Source organism: Ixodes scapularis, unplaced genomic scaffold, assembly GCF_016920785.2.
Source record: "Ixodes scapularis isolate PalLabHiFi unplaced genomic scaffold, ASM1692078v2 PGA_scaffold3__209_contigs__length_174095766, whole genome shotgun sequence".
NCBI lineage: Eukaryota > Metazoa > Arthropoda > Arachnida > Ixodida > Ixodidae > Ixodes > Ixodes scapularis.
In genome coordinates, this window is record NW_024609868.1 from 7851498 (window position 1) to 7877799 (window position 26302).

Consider the following 26302-nt stretch of genomic DNA (forward strand, 5'->3'; position numbering starts at 1 on the left):
AGGCATGGTGTCTGCGCTCGACGAGTCCGTAGGCGCCGTATTCGAAGCTCTCGACAAACGAGGAATGCTGAGCAACAGCATAGTGGTCTTCAGCTCGGACAATGGCGGCGCCCCGGATGAGGAAACTTACAACAGTGGATCCCCATGGCCTCTCAGGGGACAGAAGATGTCACTCTCGGAAGGAGGGGTCCGAGCACCGGCGCTTCTCTGGAGTCCTCTTCTGTCCGCAGCCGAGGGCTCCATCTTTGACGGCCTCTTCCACATCACCGACTGGCTGCCCACATTCTACGAGCTCGCGGGTAAGCGACAAACTTTGCGCGAGGTTTAGTCGCGGAGTAGCAGTCTCATACAGCGTAAATAGGAGAATAAGGGGACTTCACACATATTCGCGCAATCGGGTTTGAGATTTATCTTGAGAGCCCGGGAAATGGTTTGCAGATGCTTGTAACGATGCGCTTATACCTGTGTCACGCGGGTAGCCCAATGACCTTACAGCTACCTTTATCTAGCCAAAGCTACCCTTAGCAGAGACTGTGTGGTGAGCTATTATTGATTAGGCGAGTTTTACAGTCTGTTTATTTTAGATACAACCGAGCAAAACGTTATCAATCGGTAATTGCCCTAAGCAGTTTAACCATAACGTAAAAAAAGTTCCATGTTTTCGTCATAGAACAGAAACACAATGCAAGCTCACAAGATCAAGACGAGCCGCCAAAACAAATTAGTATTTTATGTTTAACTATACTAGAGCTCGAAAACACATCGGGTAAGCAGCTAACTCTTGCAATAGGATATAATTAAAGCGGTGAAAATAAAAACAAACCAAATGTTGGGGAAAAAAAACACATCCGAAAAAACAAAAAAACAAAAAAACCTAAATCTTGATTTTGTGGAACTGGGATTTATATGATTGTATGCTTTGTGTAAAATATATGTTTTGATATGTTTAAATAACCATTAATTTCTTTTCTGGGTGGATATTGGTATTAATATATGACAAAACTGATATAAAGAGGTTTTTTTCTTAGCAAGTTTCCTATGGCCTCAGTTTCTGTGGAGTATGGCGTTGTGGCCGCGTTTCTTTAATTTGGTGCTGAAATGGTCATAGTAACTCTCGTACTTATTTGAGCTCAAAAGAGTCACACGGCCTCAGGACATGTTGATCGTAGCATAAAGCGCTGCAGCGTTTCATGCGTCTAGCGATGGCGCCATTAGCGTGAGTAACAAATGAACCTCGAGGCTTATCCTGCAGGAGCATTTTCGCATAGTGTAAAATGCATTGAGGTGACTACGCCGATTCGGTTAATCGCGGTTTGTGCTGCAATTGAATAGCACGTTAAATCGGTTCTAGATGTTTATAATGAGTGGAATCATTAAATATTTTGCAAATATGGGATAACCGTCGAGGTCCCTTGGGCCGGGGTTCGGTGGGGTAGCGCCAGTCAACATAGGACTCACCACCTCAGAGAAAATTATTCCTCGTAGTCTGTAACAGTCCGATAACTTGTAAGGGCCCGGATCTCACTATGGAAGTTATAGTGATTGTGAAGTTGAAATCGTATTCATTATTCGTCAAGGAGAACAACGGCACTGCAGGAAGCCAGCAGTTGTTGAGCTAGATACCCACAGAGCTGCGTGTATGGAAGGTGGTTATGTGATTAACATGTAGAACATATTGACAAGAGAGTCTTCTGGTCATCGCCGTAAAGAGCTTATCAAATCGCGAAGGTTTCGTTGAAGGGTGCTGGAAGGACGCTCCATTCTATGTGAACTCGCTGTTTCCAAAAGACGGTGGTACCGTGATAAGACGATTGCTTTCCTTACATTTGTTTTCATCTGCCTGAAAATTTCAGTTTTTGTCTAGCTATATTTTACTTAAAAATGAATGGTGTATTTAAAATACCGCTCATGAAATAGGAAGCATTTTAAAGTAATTGTGCGCGACCCATATAGGCGATGAAGCTAGCGATAAGTTGAATGCTGTTGGGCAGTCCAAACGCAGACATCTAGTCATGCAGTGAATTTGCCATATTCTCGCCGTCGTACCTATCACATTTTGTTATGTTTGGATAAAATTTTAATTTTAATTTGTTTCTGAAAAATAATATTTTGGCTTTATTTCAGTAAATAAGGAGCTAGATAGTCTATGGAATCTTTTTTTAGTTATAACCTATGAGGAAGTCATGTGTATCTCGCACAATGGGCAATATTCCTTCATTCATTCTTGAATAACGGCTTTGATTAAAAGTTTCAAACATGTGTGGTAAGGTGAATATATTTTTTTAACATTCCATTTTGCTTGTATTATACGTTAACTACCCAGTGAATTTTGTTTTTATGTTTAAAGTGCGTCTCGTTCGCTTATTTGTTTCAGTGCAATAACTTGGACGCATAATGCGCGAGAGAAATAGAAATTATGCCAGACTGCCAAGTTAACACTGCTGCCCAATAGATGGCGCCAGCCAGTGTGTCCTCTCGTTGTAAAATATATTAAGAGGTTCCATGGCACCAGGTTCTAAGAGGTCGCAAGACTGTCAACGAACCTTTACGGCTGCCTCAAATCGTCTGGTCCCGGAACATACCCTACCGACAAAGCACTCAGGCGCGGGCTTTACGGGTTTGCTTTGAAAAGCCTGACAATGCCACGGCATACGCTGAGCTTCGAAGAAAGAAAGCCGTACTTTTCGCACGCAATGTGCGAAGAACCGAAAGCAATAGCTGTAGCGCGGTCGCGCAATGCGGGGTGAATGGTGCCGCCAGATATGTTAATCAAAATTGTCGCAAGCGCTTACCAACAACGGGTTTAAGAAAAAAAAATCATCTTACGCTCCGAGCGTCTGCTAGATCCTCATACGTTCGTTGTAAAAAACACATTCGTAATAATGACACCAAAAAATGAACTTTCGGAGGACTTTCCGACAACGTGCTGCGCTGAATTGTAACCGCAGGAGGCAGTCCTTCCTCCTTGGGTGCCATCGACGGCGTGAGTCAGCTGGGTGCTCTGACCAGACAGACAACTGCTCCGAGAAAGGAAGTCCTTATCAACATCGACCCGGAGGAAAATTGTTCCGCCATCATCGAAGGAAACTTCAAACTCGTGCTCGGTGTCGCCGAGCAAGGCCTGTACGAGAATTGGTATCCACTTTTGGGACACGTTGACTGGGAGTCGGACAAGCCCCGACAAGAATGCGAAAAATCAGTGGTCGCACGAGTTCTGGAGCATCACGGTGTAAGACCTGTTTGTGGGTCCAGGACTGGTGCCTACGCAACGCCTGTCCAATGTGGAGCTCGAGACCCTAGCAGAGAGTGCGTGCCGACAAAGTCGCTTTGCTTGTTTAACCTGTCTAAGGACCCCTGCGAGTACAACAACGTTGCTGACCAACATCCAGAGGTAACATTCTTTGCAACATGATTAGAACTGCACTGACCTCAGTCTTCCTCCCATTAAGATGTTGTTTAGGGAAATTCAAGAACATTCTAATCAAACTTGTTTTCTTTCTACCTCCTAAAATTGGTCAGCCATGACGCACCTATTTTAGTAGTTTTTTTTTTTGGATCGTTGCGGCAGAGCGTGCAATGCTGAAGAAGTCGTTTACTCATTTCATCAGAGAGGAACTATTCTTCCAAAGGACAAAACAACAAGTGTCAAACCCAACTTCTAGTTTATTTGAACAACGAACACTCTTGCATACTGCCAACGAGTTATTTTTTGCGTGCTGAATATTTGGCGATATAGGTCAACGCGAAAGGTTTTAAATAATTAGCGGGCTCTAATTTTTGCGACGCGGTGGGAACTCAATGTAGATTCAAATGTGTTTACATTTTACTGGAATTGTTCGCGGGATCTATTTTTCGCGAATTGTAGGCGAATCGCGAAATTCGCGAAAAGGAATTCGTTTACAGTTTGCCGCAAGACCCTCTCCACCAAAAAAACAAGAAAAACAGCTCCTTTGCACTAGGTCATCGAAAGCCGGAGACTCAGACAGATCCAAAATGATTCACGGGGATTCCTTACACATTAACCAGCTACCCTGATGACCTCTCTTCAAGGCTGACCAGCCACAAGCGATAACAGGCAACACTATAGCACAACCCTTACTATTCTTAACCCCCTCCCCCCCCCCCCCCCCAAAAAAAAAAAAGACAGCAACAACAAAAACAACAACAACCTTAGAGACATAAAAAACACTTCCTATCGCCGTCCAATACCAAGCACGGTGTGCTTACACAATTGCCAGAGGTTAAAATACACCTGGTCTGCCTCAGAACTCTTCTACCATTTTCTTTCCCTTTGTGCGAAACCTGGGTAGGAGGGTTCTGAGGGAAATTATGCGTATTTTGACCTCTGGCAAGTCTGTAAGCACACCGTCCTTGGCATTGGACAGTGATATGAAGCGTTTTTTTTTTTGTGTGTCTCTAAGGTGTTCAGGTTTTATTTTTAAAGAATAGCAATCTGCTAGTGTTGCCTGTTATGTCTTGTGGCTGCTCAGCCTTCAAACGAGGCCGTCAGGGTGGCTGATTGGTGTGTAAGAAGGGGGCCATCATGAATCAGCTTGGATCTGTTTTAGTGTCCGGCTTTTGGTGACCTAGTGGTGAGGAGCTGTTTCTTCATTGGCGGAGAAGGTGTTGCCGTATATATAAGAGCGTTCGTCATTCAAATAAACAATAACCTGTGTTTGAGACTTGCTGTTTTGTCCGTTTTTTTTTTATCGTTCCGTGTCTCCGGTTACTATTGAAGTTCTTCACCAGCTCGCCTGTTTTTTTACCCTTTCGTCGAGGAACTATTATTTTACATATTCTCAGAAGGCAATTAGAAGCACATATTTTAAACCGGTAATAAGAGAAGAACAAAAAGGGTAACGCCACAATAAGTCTCGAGTTTAAATATATGTAACTTGAACCAGCTATTTGGTAACTTCGTCAGAATTGTCATTCTGCAAAATTAATGTCATTTATTACGCACAATAATTATGTGATTAATGTTGTATGGCTAACCTATAATTACTAATTCTTTTCAGGTTGTGGAGCGACTCCTAGCAAAGCTGGCCACCTACAACGCGTCGTCTATTCCTCCTGCCAATGTTCCCCTCGATATGCGATCTAACCCTGCATTGCATGACAACGTGTGGGTTTCGTGGGGTGACCTTTATTTATGATGCAGGCATCAACCGTAGTTTCCTGTTTTGTATTTCTCTTTATGAACAAATATGACTGTAAAACTACTGTTTTGGTTAGCAAAAGGGAAAAATAAACATTAATTGATAGAGTGATTGATTGAGGCACTTCAAGATAAAGCTGCAAAATTTGTGACCCGCAACTTCCCCCTTACTTGCAGTGTGTCTAACATAAAACGTAACGCAACGTAAAACGTAAGACCAACAGAAAATTTTCTCTTGGTGTGCTTTTTTCCGGGTCTGTGAAAAACTTTGTGAGTTTTGTCCGGTGAGCTTTTGTCCGGGATTCGAATGAAACAGCTTGCCTAGAGAAATCGCGTTAATCACTTCACCTGATATGGTCATTACTTCTTTGAGTAATATGTATGAACTTAGCTTTATGAGCTTTGTGTTATGTTTTCATCCAGTGTTCCTGTTATTTATATTGTAGATTTCTTGTTTAACATTGTTTATGCCAACTATGTAAACGTGTCTTTTTATTTTTTGTTCAATTGACCCAATTGTATCACACTTTGTACCATGGCTTCCCCCCTATGTAATGCCCGTCATGGCCCTTTGGGGTAAATAAAGAAAAAAATTCCTTCGCGCCCTTATTTGCAGACACCGTGTAATATATCCGTATCATATGTGATTGGGAGTGCAGGTACGTTCAAAACAAAAGTTCAAGATAAGGATACCTTTGTTCATTTGCGCAGAATACAACTCTTCTAGAACTAGGGCTGAGTGTTCCTTGATGGCTCTCTTTGGTGTTTTATTAAACTTGACTCCATCTACGACGAATCTTGGTGCGTCAGGGGAAAGTATTGTTGCTTGTAGAAGGGTTTTGCTTGGCCATGTAATGGTTTAACCATAACGGCGTTGTTATACTATCTAGGAAAATTTCCTGGGCTGGGCACCAGGTTAGCTGGCAGTACTAAAAGGCGATGATGAAAGACAAATCGAAGACCTCACATACGCTGTGCTCTATTTCGTTACAACTTTCTATTTCTACTCTTATACATACATAATCCTTCAATGTCCAACAAACTAAATGTACAACCTATCCCTCTTCCCGAAGAGCGAATTGCGTGATTACGATATTAGCGAGTTTTAGAATAGGGGGCCCCAGAGCGTTGGGTGCCCCAAACAGCTTGGGGCGTCCAACTGCGGATGCGCAGAACTTCTGGGCATGCGCAGTTGGATGCCCCAAGCAGTTTGGGGCACCCAAAGCTCTGGGGCCCCCTATTCTAAAACTCGCTAATAAGCTTGGGGTGGATCTAGATGTGTATGCCTTCATCTTGTCTACTTGGACGATATCAGTGGGAATGGCTAGCGGGATTCGATGTTATAAAAACGGACGTTGGTGTTGGAATCACATAGTCGTAAGCAGGCTATAATTTTGTGACGGGCGGCAATCTGTGCGATTTACAAGAACAGTTTGCATGTGTGGGAATGTTAAGCACAGCAGTCCCACAGTCAATGAGGGCTCTGCGTGGCGATAAGAAAACCCGAACTAATATAAAATCGCGACTTCATTCTTTAACAACAATAAACGAAACGGTATGAACTTCGCTTAATTGAATTCGAGTTGTGCACAAGCAGCATTGCGAGAAAAGAACACGGTTTCTACTTCGCAATAGTCTTCCGCCGGGAATAGTGCCAACAAAAGGAAGTTCGCGCCTAACGGACTCCTTCATAACTCAGACTGCGGCCCCTGTGTCGATTAAAGCGGAGGAAGATTTTTGACGGACTGTGATGAAAACAATATTTTGGGAGATGGTGACGGAGGCCCACAGAAATAAGACGAAGCGGTTTGACCTACTAAAACCGCGGCGTCTAGTTTTCCATGTTAGGGTAGGACGTGGAAGGTTCGTACGAAGGCCTGAACGATGTGGACGAGCGTGGATAGGGCGATGGGTTTGGCCTGCTTGGGAACGGATTGTGAGAAGGGGAGCGAGGGCGAACAGGAAGACTCTGATTGGTGTACCTATCCTCATAGGGTCTTGAAGTGCACGTTGTCCTGGGGTTGTAATCAAACGGAGATGCGTAGAGGTACTCCCGGTTCGCTTGTTTCTCACTTTGATCGTGAATGCCACGGTGGAAGCAGGTGGGGCGACGTCGAATGACTGGAGATTACTGATCGGCAACGGGAGTTGGTCTCTGAGAGCTCTGATACGGTGGGCTTGAAAGGGGAGGCTGGTAAGAGATGCGTGGTGGTGATGGTGGTTGCAAGATCGTATTAACCCGTGAAAAAGAGGTTATGGCAATCGAAGAGATATTCGGAGTGGCTGCTGAAATCTCCTCTCGTATTTACGTCGCACAAGGATTGCCGGTGGGATCGTTGAAGAGGTTGAAGAGAAAGAACACGCTAAAAATAAATTATGAGATAACAATACTGCTAGGACCCAATGCATGTTGCTAACATCCTGATAAATTTGTATTGAAAATGGCGTGATATTTTCGTGGATAAATCAGTTTATATGCGGGACTCTCGGCGGGGCTGATCCGGGCGGAGCAGGAGGCTGGTGACGTAGTCAGCCTCTCGCGCGGCGTCGCCTTGCACGCACTCATAGACTTGGCTCCCTTGGCGTCTCAAGCTTCAGCTTCCTCGTTTACCTTCCGGGTTTCGAGAGTGCGGACCGTGAAAATAACATCTACTGCATCGCTCGCCTTGTCAAAGTGTTCGACATTGATCGCAGCAGCGATGAGCGTGGTAGCTATCAAGAGATGTTGGAAGCTGTCTGAGACCCGCTGGCGACCAGCTCCAGCAACGGTGAGTTACGGACGAACTCGCCGTGGTCACCGTCCTACGGGAATATCTCGCAGGCGCATGCAAGGTGGAAGGTCAACGGGCTGGGGGCGAGAGCGAGTATAGCGTTGGGGTTACCGAGTTGAGTGAGCGGTTTTGATCGTACCGCGGCGAGGAGAGCTTGGGCGATCATGCGGGCGCCTAAAATGAAAGAGCGTTCATGATCACGTAGTTTATGGACACCATGGTGTGACTAACTTGGGCAGTGTTGCCTGGTTGCTAATGAAAATAATAAAAATTCGTAAATGTATTATTGCAATTACCAGAGCTTTAAAAATCTTGTAACTTGGTGTACATACCAAATAGCCTATGAGCATTCCATTTCAAGAATAATCTATTTGTTTATGTTGTTTTCGTGCTCTAATCCCTTAAAAAGGATGCTGAACCAAAATATGTGTTCTACGAAACACAACGGCGAAAGCGTGCGACGGGATGCTCGTACGAACACCAAAACATCGCTCATACAACGATATCTCGAACGGATGGCCGTATTTCCTAAAAAAAGAAAGCTAATTTAAGAGATATTCCGACGTCTTGTAGAGTCGAGAAGGAGAGAGAACGGCCTCGGCAGCTTCTCCGCCCCGCCGCCTTCAGAGGACGAAGCGAAGAGAAGAGGAAACGAGATATGTTCACGTCACGCGCCTCGTCGGCCTCGTGCAATCTCGAACACTTTTTCCAAAAATACGGCCGTCCATTTGAGATATCGCCTTACGAATAGTGCTGTAGGGATTGTAGTGTCCCGCCTACAGCTCTTGCATTGTTTTCTGAAACCCAAATTTCAGTTCACCATCCCTTTAAAAGGATGCTGAACCGAAATCTGGATTCCACATAGCACGGCGGCAAAAGCGCGCAACGGGATGCTACGAATATCAGAACATCACTCATACAACGACATATCGAACGGATGACCGTATTTTTCAAAAAAAAGGACGCGCATTCGACAGCTATGTTTACGTCTTGTTTCTCCGAGAAGCGTCGAGAAGGAGAGGTAACGGCCTCGCGTCTTCTCCGCCTCCCCGCCTTGAGGGGGGGGGGGGGGGGGAGGGGATTGAAGAGAGGAGGAAGCAAGATATCTTGACGTCACGCGCCTCGTCGGCCTCGTTCAATCTCGACCTTTTTTTTTTTTTTTCCTAAAATAGGTAGTCCATTTGAGATACCGCCTTACGTGTAGTGTTGTAGGATAGTAGCGGTTCGCCTGCAGTTTCTGCATTGATTTCTGAAATCCAAATTCCGGTTCACTATCCATTTAAGAGCAGGAGAATTCTTAGGAAACAAAAGACGTAGATCTTAGCAAACGATGGGGGGGGGGGGGGGGGGGGTCTCTGATGAGGGTTTCGGCGTTTTATTTTTGCCCAGGAGAGCCGCAGTGATGGGAAACAGCAATGAAGGTGCCCTCAGAACAGCGGACGTTGGAATCGCTGCTGTCGTTGAAATGCGGGCGCGTTTGGCCCCGTTAAAGCGACGGATTGCATGTTATACTACTGACTGTCGTAGCGTTCCAGACCATTAGACATTTAAACCTGTCTTCTGATATGTCCTTTAATATACGCCCGAACTTGTACTTCGCCACTGTGGCATTGGCCAATTTGCGAGCTCCGGCACACCCTAACTGTAGGTGATGTGGTTTTCTTCGGGACCTTGCCCTCGGTATACGCGAGGCGACCTTCGGATACGCTTTGAGAAAGGCGTGCGCGCCTACTTACCCGCAAAACACTCAAAGAGCCAATCTCTGGGATATAGTTAATCAGCTCAGCGAATGGTGTTTAGACCTAAAATGAAGCCATCGCAGTGGCATTACGCATTCCAAACCGTCATGCTGGCATTGCATAATCCCACAGCGCAGGCTTAATTTTGATGTCTAAACAGCTAGATCTTCCGCCTCACTATTCGCTGAGCTGAGTTAGTAGATCACAGAGATTGGCTCTTTGAGTGTTTCTCGGGTAAGTAGATGAGCAGGTATCTCTTAGAGTGTGGTTGTTTGTTTTCCAAACACCAATTTCCAAACACCAAATTGCAAACACCTCAAGACATTTTTGCTAAAAGTGATCCCAAGAGGCGAAGGCATCTTCGTTGTTATTATACCAAGTCATTGCGGTGTCTTTGAGCTAAAGCATACCTGCCAAGTTTTACGACTTTATTGTAAAATGTCCGCTTTCCAGCGCTTTCTTACAGTTATCGTATTAACAACAATATCTGTACAATTTTCAGCACCCCATGTACAAAAAAAAAGTTTTTGTTTAAGCTGCATCTTGCCTGTTTACAAGTTGGGGTTGGCAACACTGATACATCGATTTGCATGCCAGGGGGCGCAAGCTACCGCTCCAGTGTTGTAAGGGGTGGTATAGCCGCTAAAATCCATCCATCCATCTTAATCCAGAACTGTTTAGGAAATCTCCTTTGTTGTGGAGACGTTGGTTGTGGCGAACGTTGTGCGTTGTGTTACTGGAACGTTTACTCATGATCCCGTGAAACCATCTTATTCCCAGCTATTCAACCGACTTTCCATTTATGAAGACTTCGCGCAAGGGCGAAAGGTACGCATCTTGTAGTCTGTGCCGCTGCGATGTCAACATTTCGCACGACGGTCGCCCGGGACCATTCTGTGTCATCTGAATACAAAAAAGCACAAGGACTCTGCAAAATTAGTTGAAACCAACGAGGAGCTTTGAGGGTACTTTAGTCAATCAACGGATTACGACACTACCTGAGCAGAATGCCTTTTTACGGCATTTTCGATTGAACACAACGTGCCGTTCACGGCGGTTGTTGTAGAGACGTTGAAGAGTAAGAACTTCGCTCTTTAATGTCTCCGTTAAACAAGCACAGGCGAAAGAGTTTTCAGCCAAGTGAAGAAGGCACACACGCAGTTCCTCTCCTCCATGTCGAAAAAGCCTCTTGAACAGTTGTTAGTTGTGAGATGCAGCCAGTCTGGAAAGTGCCATGAACAAGTGTTCGACGGGAACTTCCTAAGAAAAGCAAAAGCTGCAACTTCCTCAGTGTTCGCCCAACCTTCTACTTCTAAAGAATAAGACATTTCGTGGAATGTATGATGTGTTTGTGCCCTAGTTGAAACATTTTTCTTACCTAAACCAAGTTTTTGAAGAATAAAACAGCTTTCGTATTTTTTCACCTAATTGCAGTGTTTTTGGTATCCCTGTAGTATTTTCAGCATTGTAGGGTTGGCAGGTCTGAGCTAAAGGTTTACGCTTGCGGGTTTAGGAGTCTTATCCCGCTGTCGCAGTCGGGGAGGCGGTCGATGGCATTTTGGTTCATGGTGCCAGGGAACAAGAGTGGGTCCCGCTGGCGGATGTTAATGGCTGGCCATCATTGTTCCAAGGCGATGTGGGAAAAGCTGCAGTTGGTGGCCTGGTTGAAGTATCGTGGCGATGCGGAGGGCCTGTAGCAGGGGTCTTAGCCCCTTCAACAAATAATACGCGATGGTGAATGACAGGTCAAACACGTTTAATACGCTCAGCTCTATTTCGTCAGCGTTCTATTTCTCTTCTTCTTTAGCAGAACTTCTTCATAGAAAAATAGCTCGTGACGTTCTATTTTAACATAAGGTTGTACACGGTCGTATAGGTAGTGAACTAGTATCATCGTTAAAATTTTATATACCAGTTCGTCTTGTTCGTGGACTAAGACTAGTGTATTTATATCTCCATTGAATTGAAATTGTCGCCATTGGTATGGTGCACATTTGTAGTAATGTACTGTCCTCTCATGTTGACATCTTTTAACATAATTTAAAATTTAAAACAGAGCTGAATTAATATATTTTTAGTTCCAGATTTACATGTCTTTTGCCAATGGCAGATATTGTGTTAAATTCTTGTACTACCTTTTATGTGTCGCCACACTATAAGCTATTGATTGTTTGGGGACATGATGCAAATAAAGCAGGATTATTATAAAGCATTATTATATACTGCCGCGCGCGCAGCTGGCCAAGTAGGCAGCGCGCGCGTGGCCTAACGGTTATCGCGCTTGCTTTCCATGCTGAAACCCAGGGTTCGATTCCTGGCCGCGGAGGCACATTTTTGTTGACTCTGTAAAGTAATGTTCTGGTAAATTCGAGAACCATGTTGCTTGTTCGACGTCGGAATACTCTACACGCCGAACCTTCTACGCCGATCATTCCAGAAGCCCACAGGTGTACATAAGGGGCTCCGCGTGGCGATCTGCAGTCAGTCTCGCCCCAGCGTTCGACTCTGCTGTCACGCCGACTTCGACGCCCGCGACGCTCTGTTATTACCTTTTGTACCCTTTTATTTTTGGCACAAGTTCGCCACATTAAACGTTTATTTCTTCTTGTTTATTTATTGTTTTTGGTCACCACCCGTGACAATACACAATCCTGCACTGTTCATCCATACTAAACATAACAATATTTTAGCAGAAGCTACCGGAACAGAGAACGTTTTAATTTTAATACGCGAGGAATTAAGAAATAAAGCTAATTAACGATGGTACCCCAAAAAAAACTGCGTTTAGGTTCCTCAGGCGTTGCTAAATTTGAAGTTTGGGCAAGTTGGTACTACATAGCTAAAAAGATGAAAACAACGCAAAAAACAAAGGACCGGATTCAGAAGGAACATGGACAGAGCGCTGCACAAAAAACAAAGTGCCGTCCCTAAAAAGCCCTACAGAGGGCGCGCGCTAAACCCAAGGGAATGAAGCGGGCAGCCCTCTGTCCGTGTCTTCCTTGATCCGGTCCTTCGCTTTTGCGCTGTTTATATCTTTTTTGCCACACGCGTCCCACCTTCGCGAATGGTAAGACTCTCTGTGAAAAGACTCGTCCAGCTTGGATGGTGTGTTACCATAACCCAAGACACTGTCCAATAGGAACACGATACCTTACGTGCACCTCATTAAAGTTCAAGCCTTATTTTTTGAAAATATTGGGCGACGAGACAATTTGGAAGAAAAATCGTTCGAAGCAGCGTTAACTTTACGGAGTTAGGAACGCGTTTAGAAGCTGACTGGCTTTTGACAGTTACATATGGTAGAACCGGGATAATGCCTCTAACTTCAGAAAGACTGCTGCACCACTAAAGGGAAATTTAATGTGATGGCTACGTTATTTAGCCCATGTACCGATATCTTAGGGCATTCTGCTTCAGCTGGTTTAAGTCTCGGTAAACTCGGACATGGTCTTTCTGCTTTCGAAGAGGGAACTATTCCGGCGCATAATCTGGTAGGCTCTTGAACTTTTCGTGTTAAAGGGATGCTGAACCGAAATCTGGATTCCCCAAAACACGCGGCAAAAGCGTGCAACGGGATGCTACAAACACCAAAGCATCACTCATACAGCGATATCTCGCGCGGATGACCGTATTTTTCAAAAAAAGAGGCGCAGTTGGCAGGAATGTTGACGTCATATTTCTCCGAGAAGGAGAGGGAACGGCCTCGCGTCTTCTCCGCCTCGCGGCCTTGAGGGAGCAAAGCGAAGAGAGGAAGAAACTAGGTATCTTGACGGTCACGCGCCTCGCCGGCCTGGTTCAATCTCGACTTCTTTTTCCAAAAATACGGCCGTCCATTTGAGATATCGCCTTACTAGTAGGGTTGAGGGTTTGCAGCGTCCCGCCTACATCTCCAGCATTGCTTTTTTAAAATCCAAATTACGGTTCACCATCCCTTTAACCCGTTGGTTCTATATTGCCCAGTTTGTGCTTAACTAACTACATCACTTATTGATATGGGTGTGCGACGCGCCATGCGAACCGGAATGTGGAAGAATCATGCTTCCACGAGCCAAAAGGACAAATATCAACGACCGGCACCGACCAACCTCGGTGAAAGACATCTCTCGTTGAGGGACAACCTGCTATTAGAAGTTTGTCCCTCTCCCTGGCAGCAGCGATACAAAGACAAGTGACAAAAAGGAACGTTAGAGGGACTGATGTCAGCAACAATATTCACGAAGAAACTAGCAAAATCAAATCGGGTGTCATCAGAAACGTTGGTGACAGTGTTGTAACGGATGCTACGAATAACATTTTATACGTTTTTTGTCTTTTCGCGATTGATTATCAACATTAAAGTAAGCAAGCACTCAGATTGTGAGTCATATTTTAATGAAACTCAATTCAGTTCTCGAGAAGCTGCTGCTTCAGATTATCAAGGTTCAGCACTTCATCTGGAACGTGAATAATTTGTATTACCCCACCAATGGTGCGATTTCTTAGGAGCCATTGGTGCCACGTAAAAAAGGAGGGATGAGCAATTCTTCACACGTTGTGGACACTTGTTGATTGCTGTCCACTTCACAAAGCCTATCAGCTTACGCAGGTAGAGAAAAAAGTAAACCTTGCCCCATATACACAATAGTCACATTTTTGCTGCGGTAAAAATAATATTTAGAAGAAGCAAGAGCACGTGCCTCACGTTTGACACGTTTATATTGTAATTAGAAGCTACTCTGTGGTTTTCTTTACAGGGTCGCTTTGTAAATACAATAACGCTAGAAATCAATTTAAAAAGCGCAGCAAGGCGGAGTTTAAGTAAAATGGAGTTTACTAGAAACCAAGATATAATCTAATTCTCAAAATATTTTTACATAAAAGACATTAACTTATAGACGGTACACAGCGACAGATCGATGTCCCCGCGAGAAAATAGCGTCGGTTGAATATTTATACATATTATTTTAATGTCGATCATAAGTGTTCCTCAGTTAATCAAATGATGCTTAGTCACGACCAGGTCCGTACATATGGTAACACTTTGGGGAAACTGCGCCTTAAGACAGAGGTCAATTTGTGTAGAGCAAGAAAGAAGGAAAACAGACAAGAAGCAAATATCTGTGCTTTGTATTTTCTCGCGTGTGTGCTTTATTGGCAGTCGATTGTCCGTACTCCTCTAGAAGCTTCACTGAAAGAGTTGTGCACAAAAGGAACTGTGGTGCACTGATGTCGGCAGACAAACTGTTTACACTTGACTTACATGCTTGCATCAACACCCACTCGCGCGCACACACTCACACAAACGCACGTACACGCACACACGCACCATATGATGTTTATCTTGGTAACAAACGGAACTACTTGAGGAGGGTTGATGTTGCCAAATCGACAAAACGACACTGCCCTATTGACACTTTTTCAAGAAACATCAGTAGTTGTAGCCGCTACTCCTGTAATTGTACGCTACTACTACAGGGTGATACAAGGAGACGCCAGGCTCTTTAAATTGACCGGAAAATTCGGTTTCTTAACCTATCGCGCTACGACTTTGCGCAGCGTTGCCCACAGATGGTGCATTATTTTTGTAAAATTTGCAGAGAGCGAATTTATCTGAGGAAAAAGTAAAGAAAGAAAAATGCTTAGCTCCTATGGAAACGCAGCGACGCCACCGGTCTTCAAACAACACGGCGCCGTTTCGCAAGGGAGACAAGAGATGGCGCAAGCGGTCGCGACGCCAACTGCCACCAACGAACGAGCAGACGACGCCGAGAGCCGGCGTCTTTAGCAGACAAGGAACTGCAGTTCCTTGTTGTTACCGCGCCTGTTTTTGTTTCTGCGATTGTCGCCGCCTGCGGAGCGCGCGGTGCTTTTGAGTCGAAAAGAATGTTTGCTAAAGACGCTGGCTCTTGGCGCCATATGCTCGTTCGTTGGCGGCGTTCGTTGCGTCATCTCTTGTGTCCTGTGCGAAACGGCACCGTGCTGTTCGAAGACCGGTGGCGTCGCTGCGTTTCCATAGGAGCTAAGCCTTTTTCTTTCTTTACTTTTTCCTCAGGTAAATTGGCTCTTTGCAAATGTTACAAAAAAAATGCACCATCTGTGGGCAACGCTGCACCAAGTCGTAGCGCGATAGGTTAAGAAACCTAATTTTCCGGTCAATTTAAAGAGCCTGCCGTCTCCTTGTATCACCCTGTAGTTTTTCTTAGCTTGTGAACTTGTGTGGGAGACTAAATCACTCGTGAACGGTGACGAACAACTTAATTTTTCCTGTGCCATCTCTCACGTAATGCATGATTTCTTTAGCAAACGATTTTAACTTGATCAGCGACTCAAAACCTGACCGGCGTAATTTTGACTTGCCGACACTTGCTATCAGATCTACACATGTACATACTAACTTTTTCTACGTACCTGATTTAACTGTTCAATTTTCCGCTTATACTTTTATTTAATCAAACAAGAAACTGTCAAAATCTCTGTTAAAAATTAAGCTAGCAAGAAAGCGTTTGAAGAAGGGGAAATATTATCACAGAACGCTTTCATACGACTCTCCTGCATCGCAAGCGATAAAGTTTAAATGAAGGTTAAACAAAGAAGTGCACGATTTTTTCGAATAGACGGAAAGGCCTCTAGCGTATTTATATTTTTGTGTCTCAGATAGCCAATTTTTTACCATGGTCCCTGAATTGTTTGTCCTCCGACATTCTCTTGCATTCACTCCTTTTATTTTTCATACTCAGGTGTGCTGCGCGTATTATTTACAAACAGGCGGCGAGTTACACGGAGCACAGCACCACTGCCAGAAGCACTACATTCTGAATATGAGACTGCAACTCGCCTAAGAACTCAAATGAACGAAAAAACCAAATGTGTGGGTAGTGTGATATTGCATTGAACACGTCTCGATAGCTTAGAACCGACACTTTATAACACTTATTACACAGCCTGCATAGCAGACGTCATTAAGTCCTGAACACTCCAATGAGTGAGTCACGAGATATTAGCAGCTAAACACATATCTCTTCTGTGTTTCGCAAACAAACTAATTTAAAGAAAAAGTGAAGTTTGCACCAAACTGCTGTGGAAGCCATTATGCGGGATGAGTAAGTCGTTTGTATTGGGGCTTTATTGGTGTGAATGTGCATAGACCTACGCACGAGAACTTAAGTCAAAGAAAGTACAACATTTTTGAACCAGCAGTCAGCGAACTAAGGGTTGCTTTACTTCATTATTACAATTTTGCCTGCAAGAGTCCATGAACACCATCACTGGAAAGTTCGTGGGTTTATTAAGGGCTTATTTTTTAATGAATGGGCCAACGATTTATATTTATTGTTACAACGGGGGACTTTGACGTGCAGCATCTACTCGATTTTGTGCACCACGCAGGGTGGAGGTAGACTGTCTATTTAGCAGAATGCAGTAAGTTAAGATTACTGTTTTTAGGCGAATATACCTGAAGTTATAAAAAAAAAGATACTGCCAGTGTGGAAATATTGCCATAATATTGGGAGACTTTTTGTACAGTGGTTGAGCGTATTATCACATGTGAACAATGAAGGGCAGGAAAGAACTTAAGAGGAGCATTAACAGTGAAGGAAAAAATATGTTTTCATTTCGAGTTCGAAATGTGAGAGCTGTGGGGGTGTTTCTCTATGAAGTCTTATGACAAGGGGGCAAAGACGGAGACGGCCTTGGACGCTTGTTCGGGTTGACTTAATGTTTGTTCTATGCACCGTGCAATGGGTTGTGATAACAGTATGAAATACACTCAGATGAGGAATTATAAATAAATTAAGAAACTAGAAGGAACGACACACACTCCAACTCTGTATACAAAAACACAAAGGCATAGCATGTCCAAGAACATTGACAGTCCAGATAAAAACTACATTCTGTGCAGTGTATTTATAGGGCCGTGTGTTTTCACGCCCGGTGCATTATCTCGTTATACTTTGGCTGGTCGTATTTACAAGGGAGAGATAAGCAGTTCACTGCATTCACACTTAGGAAGTCGCACTTCCCGATGCCGGGAAAGTCGTAATGGCACAATGGACACGCTGACCGAAACACTCTCCGGATCGAACGCGTGGAGGCGAGCCCCGTTTTTCAGACCAGACTCAGGTGGGAGCCGAGATCTCTTTGGATTCAATACACAAATGGGGAAAGGACAGTTTTTTCTTCGCGAGGTGCACAGTTGTACTCCAGCAGAGTAGTGTCACCCGAGGCGTCGCATTATCGGATTCTAAGGGTGAGTCGAAGCGTCCAGGTTTGCCCCGGACTTGTCTCATTTGGTATCTCGCCCAGAAGCCCCCAAGAAAGCTTAAAGACCAAGTTTCTGTTAGTTGATCGAGAATTCCAAGAGCTGCTTCTACACGGCTGACGGTGGTCACATGCCTCGTGTCTTCAAAGCATTGGCTTGCGAAGCCAGAGAGCATGCTCTGCTTTCCGGGGTAAAGCCTCGGCTTATGACCCCGTAGTACTCCAGCGCCGGACATTCAGGTTCGTTTGAGGGATCACACACACTGATGAAACCACTCCCTCGTCGAGGTGAGGACCAAGAGGCACCCCCAATGGAGACGAGCACAACGCAGATTCTAGGGCTTGGATTCGGGCGACATCAAACGTTCTCTCACCATATCTTTGCCACGCCTTCAGCGTCTCGTTGATCACCTCGCCGACCATCTCGCCGTGTGCTCGCAACGCCCGACAAGGCGATCTTATGAGATCTCGGCTCAAGACTCTGGAGAGTATCCCAGGTTCTTCCGCTGGAGGAACAGGTGGATCTCTCTAAAGTTGGGCCTCTCGCTGTCGTTGCGCTGCCAGCACTCGCGCATCAGGTCGTAGATTTCTCGAGGACAGTTGGGTGGCTGTGGCAGAGTGGATTGCAGCGCGTCGTTGTGGTAGAAGTGTCCCACGTTCTCGATGACTTGTTCGTCACTTAGGGACGCGAATGGCTGTTGCCGAGCGAACGTCAGGATCTCCCAGAGAGTGACGGCAAAGGCCCACACGTCGCTTTTTGTGGTGAACGTGCCCTGTTGGGAAATAAAAAAAAAAAGAGAACGAGACATTGAAGAATACCTTCATTCAAAGATAACGCTGGTTTATCTTTAAAACGAAAGTCGACTGACTCATCTATGTACAAAAGGAAAGCCTGCTTGACCCACAGAACACAGTGGGGTATGATGCGTTTTTAGTTTAATTAGAAGTTAAGACCTGCATCGCATGGAACAATAAATTATCTTAAGACTTAGAAACAAAAATAGTAATTAACGTCTTATTACATGCATTAAAAGAAACATTTAATTTCCTCCCATGTCAGCCGCTTCGGTGACTTTGAGGCAAAGTTCCAGCCTGCGTACCCTCAAGTGGCTAGTTCGAATCCCGGCCAAGGTGCCGCAGTCGGATGGAAGCTTATAACGAAGAAAGCTCCGTGTAACCTAGATTTCGGTTGCACGTCAAAAGGTCCCCACGTGGTCGAAATTATTCCTTAGTCCTCCGCTGGGGCGTGCCAGATGCCCTTCGTTGTTCTCGCACATAGAACCCCAAAAGAAACTTCAAGCTGTATCATAACTATAGCAAGGAAATTAAACAACTAGAAACTGTATTTATAATAAAAAAATTACAATGAAAATATTGAATTACAATGTCACCCAGCAGCATTAAGAAAAAAATTGTTTCCACCTACTTGTAATAAAACAAATCAGCAACATCATGCGAAAGACCAACATTTACGTATCTACCTGTTTACTTAGGATCAGTTCGAGCTAGGAGCAGTAACTGTATGGTGAAAATTGTTGCACATACTAGCTAGTAGCTTATAAATGTGCATCTGTCCTCCGTCACCTGATGAATGGACATATGACATATAGTCACAAGATGAAGAAAGTTAATATATGGGGTTTGTTACCTTTTATTACCACACCACTTTACTTATGAAAATCGCTTGTAATTTATCTTAAATTTAATTCTGACGAAAGTCGCTTTCCGACAAAAAAATATTTTGTCGCTCTAAAATACAAATTTTGTTTCCTAGGATTTGCAATACTCTCCATGGCTTGCAGCTGCCGAAGCTACAAAGATCTAAGGGCAGATCATAACGACCGGTACATTTCCTGAGCTCGCTCACCAGTGCGTGGGCTCACAGCCACAGCTGTTACACAGGAAATACTGTGGATAGGTAGCTGTAGCACTCTTTAAATAAGAAGCAATGGAATAATAAGAGATCGAAACTAGCATGCCTGAGCGCCATCTAGTAGAGACAGAATGACAAGCCCATATTCAATATTTTTCTTCTCGTACACCAGGCGGTGTCACAGGATGGTAGGTTAAAAACAGGTGCTTTAGTGTGTTAAAAAACTCGGAACAAATTTAATAAAAAAAAAAAAAGGCGCGTGATTGCCGTTTGTGAATTTATGAGGAAAGGGGAAGGGGTTAAAAGTTAAAACAGCTTTTAATTACTGTTTATCTTAAGCTTACTCAGCAAAGTGCCGACTAGAGAAGCCTCTTCACTTAAAGAATCCCCTCAACGTCATTGGCTTATTGTCATTCTTCCGATCATCTAAGCTTTCATGATGCATTATTTGTTTAGAGACAAAAAAAAAAAAATCTGAACAACATCACATTTTCGTGTTCTGGTCAGCATGTTCGCAGGATTATTAAGCGTGACGAATGGGCTTTCAAGTCAAAAATAAATTTCATGGGTTCTGGGAAATTGCGCATTGCCTGTGGTTTAAAAACATAATTAGAGCACCCTTATATTATGACCTTCCTCGCGACCGGGGTACTAATATCGGTTCCAAAGTAAGCTTCTCTAAAACAATGTAGAAAAAAAATAGTTTCGGTGTCCTGTCGAGGATTCAGCACTACATACGATAACAAAGAGAAGAGAATGTGGAATGAGAACCTTTAAAAAGTGGCATGCACCCACCCACTAGCGGCTGTGTTAGAAGACCCTATCGATACAGTGCATGCATTGTTGTATACAAGACGTATGCCCACAGAATGTCATTACTTTTAGACACATTATGTTACTTGACCGATGCCCACAGGATTCACTCAAAAAGGCTCACTTTCCTGCAGAACACGTTTACAGTTAATTACCGCGAAAAATAGAGGGATCACGGAGAATGACGAAGCTCAGAATGTGATTAGGCCCGAAAACTCTAATGTGCATAGTATCAATGAGCAATTGAAACGTCATGCCTATTGTCCCACCGTACAACATATTTTTTGTCTGCGCTGAGATCATTTTTTGTTGTGATTGTATGTTTTCGAGTAGGAGACTGAACTCACTGATTCTTTCAAGAGTGTACCCAAGGTGACAATGACCATTTTGGCAAGCAAAATATAATGCCTTCTACTTCTTTTTAACGGTGTGGAAAAGATAACAGCAGTTCCCACATACCATTAATATGCTCTCCCAAGCCATCCAGCGTATTGGCAGCATAGCACGCCCCTCAATGCGGTAGTAGTCGCAAGCGTACAACTGCCGGCTCATGCCAAAGTCGGCGATCTTGATGGTGTATGCGTTGCCCACGAGACAGTTTCGGGTTGCCAGGTCCCGGTGCACGAAGTTGAGCGACTCCAGGTACTTCATGCCCGACGCGATTTGGGTGGCCATGAAGATTAGGCTCCCGTAACTGGAACAAATGGGAGACAAGATATCAAACAGGGGGAAAGGAGGCAACATGGGTTAAAAGAATACCCTGGTGGCTACCGGAAGGTTTACATCGAATCAGCAGTGTTCCAGAAGAGTTTAAAAAAAGGATAGTTGACCATGGCTTAAATGTGAGCATAATCGAGAGACACAGATAGGAAACGAGCTTGCTTGGTACCATTCGTCTTTTGAAGGTTCTATATGAACGTCAACCTCTACGTTTCTTTGATGTTCTTGTTGGTGCAATAAGTCGTGAAAACAAAATCCTGCTAGGCCAATACAAACAAATGAAAAAGCAGCCTTTGAATTCGGACTAATAACAACGCTTTCGCCGTTGTGCAATATTACACTTGAAAACTGCCTTTGCACCAGGTGTTCCCTCAGAGAACATGGAAAGCCAATCACTGAAATCTACGAAAAGAGGTTAATGAACGACAACGCGTAAACACTTGAGACCTAAAAATAAAGTGGGGGATGTGACACTCAGCATGGCATCTTACATGTCCAGGTTATGCTGAGTGTAACATCGCATACTATATTTTCAACCAAAAACTAAAGATGTGGGAAGACTGGTTTAAATTGAAAAACACTGAGTAATTCCTAGCTTGTTTGTTGTTAAAAAACCGGTCATTGTGGCTTTCGCTTGCAGTGTCAAGAATATCGAATGATGCAGCCACTATTCGCGCACCCATACCTAGGGCACATTTTTGGCGCTTTCTGTAGAACGCAGTGACTGGCCTTTCCAGTGCTCCAAGTAGTAGTAAAAGTACGGCCCTTTCTATATTGACACTGCGATCTCCGGAATCTATTATAGTCCCTGGCTGACTAAGGCGAGTTGTGGAACTAGAATTGTAGAAAATGTAAAAAAAAAATAACATCGTGATTTTTAGAAAGTTTAAAGTTTAGTATTTTACATCAAAGGCCTCTTCTTTGCGATCTACAATTAATTTTAGAAAATACTATTTATAAGTGAAATAAATAATACATTGCACTAGCTCAGGAAGTGAAATACTACTTTGAAGCCCATCTCTCGAAGCGGTATTTTTTATTCTGTTTCGCTCATGGAGCTTCTATCTTCGCAATTATATGAACTATTTTTTTTTCCATTCATTTGCTTACACTCTCCGAGTTTCACTCCTTTACGTGAGACTCTAACTTTGTCAGGTTACTTCTTAATTTATAACGTGGTAATTCACCCGCATGTCATTTGTGTCCGCACGAACGAGGTAAAAATGCGAATTGAAGATGATTATGTAAGAAACTCTAAAATGCCAGAATGTCACGTTGTGTAGCAAATATTTGGGAATGCTGTCCAAGTCTAACGAGCCTTCTATCATATTTATTTAACTCTGCAGGGTTTCTACGAAGTTAAAGACAGACTTGTTCTGTAAAAACAATAATTGAGAAGTTACCATAATATTTTGGTTGTTCCACCATACATGCATTACCTACATGATCTACTCCAATATTTATCAGGATCTTCCCTAAACTAAAGTTTTTGTTAGTCCCTACATCCTGCCTTAAAAAACGCAGTACGTCACTTCTAATCTATACACTTTTTGCTGGATGATCTGTACTTCGGCGGTATTATAACTTGGTATTTTTCCTGTTGGCCGATTTGTCGTAGAGCTGCACTTATGGAGCTCTCTTCCCTGCCTCCCTCGCCCATTTTCAATATCGGAGTAAATAAAACGAGTTGAATTGAATTGAAATGTCGGCTCATGCCACTATCCCGTTGGTAGCGAAGCGAGAATAAGGGGCTCGTGACTCGGAACGCCCTCCGTGTCTTAAGCTACCACTAGCAGTAGGGGCATCACGACGTTCTTACCTGAGGACGTTGTTGGCGATGGGAGGTGCAAACGTGTCAGGCAAGTGGTGCTGCAGGAACTGGTGCAGGTCGCCGTTCTCCATGTACTCGACAATCATGGTGAGAGGTTCGTCCCGTGTGCAGACGCCGAGCACGTGAACAATGTTCGGGTCCCGCAGCCGCGACAGTATCTTCACTTCCTTGAGGAAGTCAGCACGCGCATGCTCTGTGGCGTTCTTGCGAAGCGTCTTCACGGCCACAAGCTTCTTGGTGCCGTAGCTAACGGGAACGTCTACGAGTTCAGGGATTCCCTCCGCCTCGCACAGGTGAACCTGGTGGGTTGAACAAAGCATAGCGATAGTTCATTAAGCAGACGCAAAGCTAAATAGTGAATATCATATTTCGTTTGATGTGGCCAGGGACCACCTTCTTAAAACAAACATTTTTTATTACATTTTTCACATTACATCTATTGTCAAGGCTAGCAGGCGAGCTAAATAACACGCTCAAGAGGTTTCCTTCACATAATCGTGTGCTACTGCTGTAAAATAGAGGCGCCAGAGTGTATATTTGCCAAATATTTTGTTTCCCTGGATGCTGACACATCATGATGCCTTTTATAGTCGTAAGGGCTTTTTTGCTTTTGATATCTTTATATTGTGCGTGCTTTACCTCATTACTATACGAATATGAGCATGTCTTTCCATGCACCTCAATGTACGGCCCTAAAAGGTCTGCTTGCCATTGCTAGCTTTTGTTGCCGGGAACCTCAGAAATACTCGGGATAATCAATAATGCTTCGAACTTGAAATAAAGAAAGAGCATCAATAGTTTCCTTGGCAGTGAATGAAAGCTACGTTGGGACAGGTTTACCGGAATAGCAAACTCAGAAAACCCGATGTACACTCACAACTTGAGAAACAAAGAGAGAGATATCAATAAGAGAAAGTGTCGTCAGTTTTCTGCACAAGTCGACTGTTAATTATTACAGACCATAGACATATTTTAATATGTGTGAAAAAAGGTAGCAGTCCCAGAATACAAGAGGACGTAAAATAATAATTATTTGCAATACAAATGTTGATTGTTATGGTACCTAGCTTTTATTTTCAAACGAGGTATATTTTTTACGTAGGTCAAAATCGTTGCTTATTATTTAAAATGTAGCATAATTTGGCATATTTACTGAAAAAACAAGCGTAGTCTTGATTTTTAATAAATTCCTTTCTAAGCTTTATTTTTTCTAAATTTTAATGTTTTTTTTTTAAACAAAGATTGGATAACTTGCAATGTTCTCTGCTAGGTTTTCTAGAATATCGTAAAACAAATCGAAAGTAAGAGAAGATTGGATTCTTCATTTTAGTTCTACATACTAAAGCTAAGAGAGACTAAACACAGGAACAGAGAAGACGTATAGTGTATATGGCCTTCTAAAAAAAGTTCGGATATGGCATAATCGTTCTTTGTACAGCGTTTGTATTGAGTTTGAGAAATAAAAATAGACACCACTGTAACTGTCATACACATAAGTAATTAAGTTAGTCATTCAACGGCTACATTCTACATCATGAAAATACAATACCTTTGTTTACAAGATAAAACAGCAGTGTTAATGATTTTGCATTAACAGTGCTGTTTTATTAGCATTCTTAACACTACAACATTAACTGTCTTATGGAGCAAAGCCGGCAAAAACGGCAACTAAATTCCCATTGGCTGGGCGTTGCCTGTAGCAGCTAAGCGGCACCTAAATTCCCAGTGGCTTCGAAACTTTACCAGGGAGGTTCCTGTAAACAAAGTAAGCTTTGGAAAGAAAATTTCGTACATTTCGATCTAGGTGGGAATCGAACCCGGGCCTTTGGGGTGCGAGAGGAGCACGCTTGCCCGACGCCGCGGCGGCTCCATGGGTCCGGCTAACTAAAACTGGGTCTGGTGCGTGCGTCATGCTTTCGCATTCCCACACTTAAAAAGCTTCAAGTGTATCCGCCAATGTTTTATTTTTTTTTACAATAATATTTACTTTTTTATGTTGGGTGCTTAAAACAAAAGTTATCTCGACTGTAATACGAATAAATTACAAATCGTTTCTAGAAACGAGTTAATCTTAGAACACTAAACGACTCCTAAAACAAAATGTCTAGGAGCATAAAACAAAGTGCACCTACCTCCCCAAACTGCCCCTCACCAAGTTTCTCAATGAACCTGATCCTGTGGCGGGGTACTTCCCGTACAGGAGGCAGTGTGACACCTCCGGAGCCTTCCTCTCCCGATGACACGTCCAGGCTGGGCACGGAGTACACCGTGTTTCCGCTCACACCCTGCGCATCACGTTGGGACATGGCAATGGTTACACAAAAGACATCTCCACAAAAAGCAACCACAAATGCACACAAACGCGCCTTTCGGTGACAGTCGTTTTTACTTTTTCTTCCAACGCTCTCGTGGAGTCTACTATCGAGCTTGTAAGAGATTTCAATTTGACTTGTTCAGTCCCTGGGATAACCTACATAACCCACAGGAACAAACCCAAGCTGGACACGTTAGCAACAGGTCTCTGTCTGGTTCTGAAGGCAAAGATGTTTCTTTTTATACAAATGTTCACAATATATTACCGCTGCATTATATTTTTTTATTAAACGTTCATTTAAAAAAGTAGCCAGGCCGGTGTCTGTTGTTTGGTATATCTGTGTTCCATCGCTTCCCCGGTAACAGCGACATTTATTTAGTATTTTTCTAGCCACGATAGTTTGGTCCTATTGCCTTGTTGCGTCTGCCAGAGTATACCATGGCCGTGAACAAGTAGTGCTGATACATTTTGGCCTCATTTGATCCGAAGCAATACTGAACATTTTAAGGCCTTGCACAATCAAAAGACCGCAACCTCATTTTTTTTATGCACCATGACGTTGCAAGTGCATTATCGCTTTTTGGACAACATTTTTAATTAATACCGTCGAACGATTTGCTTATTGATGAAATTATGAAGTGCTTTTCGGTAACCAACTGCTTAGCTTTTAGCTGGTGTTAGAGACTTCCTATATAGCACAGAAGTTGGTCACTTCATTGGCTGTTCCTAAACAGATACTGGGAGAGCTCGGCCCATTAAGTCCCTAGACAACGAGCAAAAATCAAGGTCGGAAAATGCCAGGCATCCGGGGCCTTGCATTTAGTTTGACCATTGGCAAGTGAGTG

At 43.6% G+C, this 26302-nt stretch overlaps 2 protein-coding genes across 5 annotated transcripts in view; one reads left to right on the top strand and one right to left on the bottom strand.

Moving 5' to 3' along the window:
* The window catches only part of LOC8039275 (arylsulfatase B), a 35578-nt gene extending 30422 nt beyond the window's left edge, over positions 1–5156 (top strand). The window contains 3 exon segments of the mRNA XM_042292538.1: positions 3–299; positions 2949–3391; positions 5019–5156. Of these exon segments, the coding sequence (XP_042148472.1) occupies positions 3–299; positions 2949–3391; positions 5019–5156 (878 nt within the window).
* Positions 5157–15781: 10625 nt separating this feature from the next.
* LOC8039276 (discoidin domain-containing receptor 2) overlaps positions 15782–26302 on the bottom strand; it is a 171678-nt gene continuing 161157 nt past the window's right edge. For all 4 annotated transcript variants that reach the window (XM_040500141.2, XM_029982562.4, XM_040208278.3 and 1 more), the window contains exons 12-15: positions 25276–25428; positions 23132–23442; positions 21052–21286; positions 15782–18679 (exon numbers count right to left, since the gene is read on the bottom strand). In XM_040500141.2, coding sequence (XP_040356075.1) covers positions 18380–18679; positions 21052–21286; positions 23132–23442; positions 25276–25428 — 999 coding nt within the window. In that variant the 3' untranslated portion in view covers positions 15782–18379. The remainder of the gene's footprint in view (positions 18680–21051; positions 21287–23131; positions 23443–25275; positions 25429–26302) is intronic.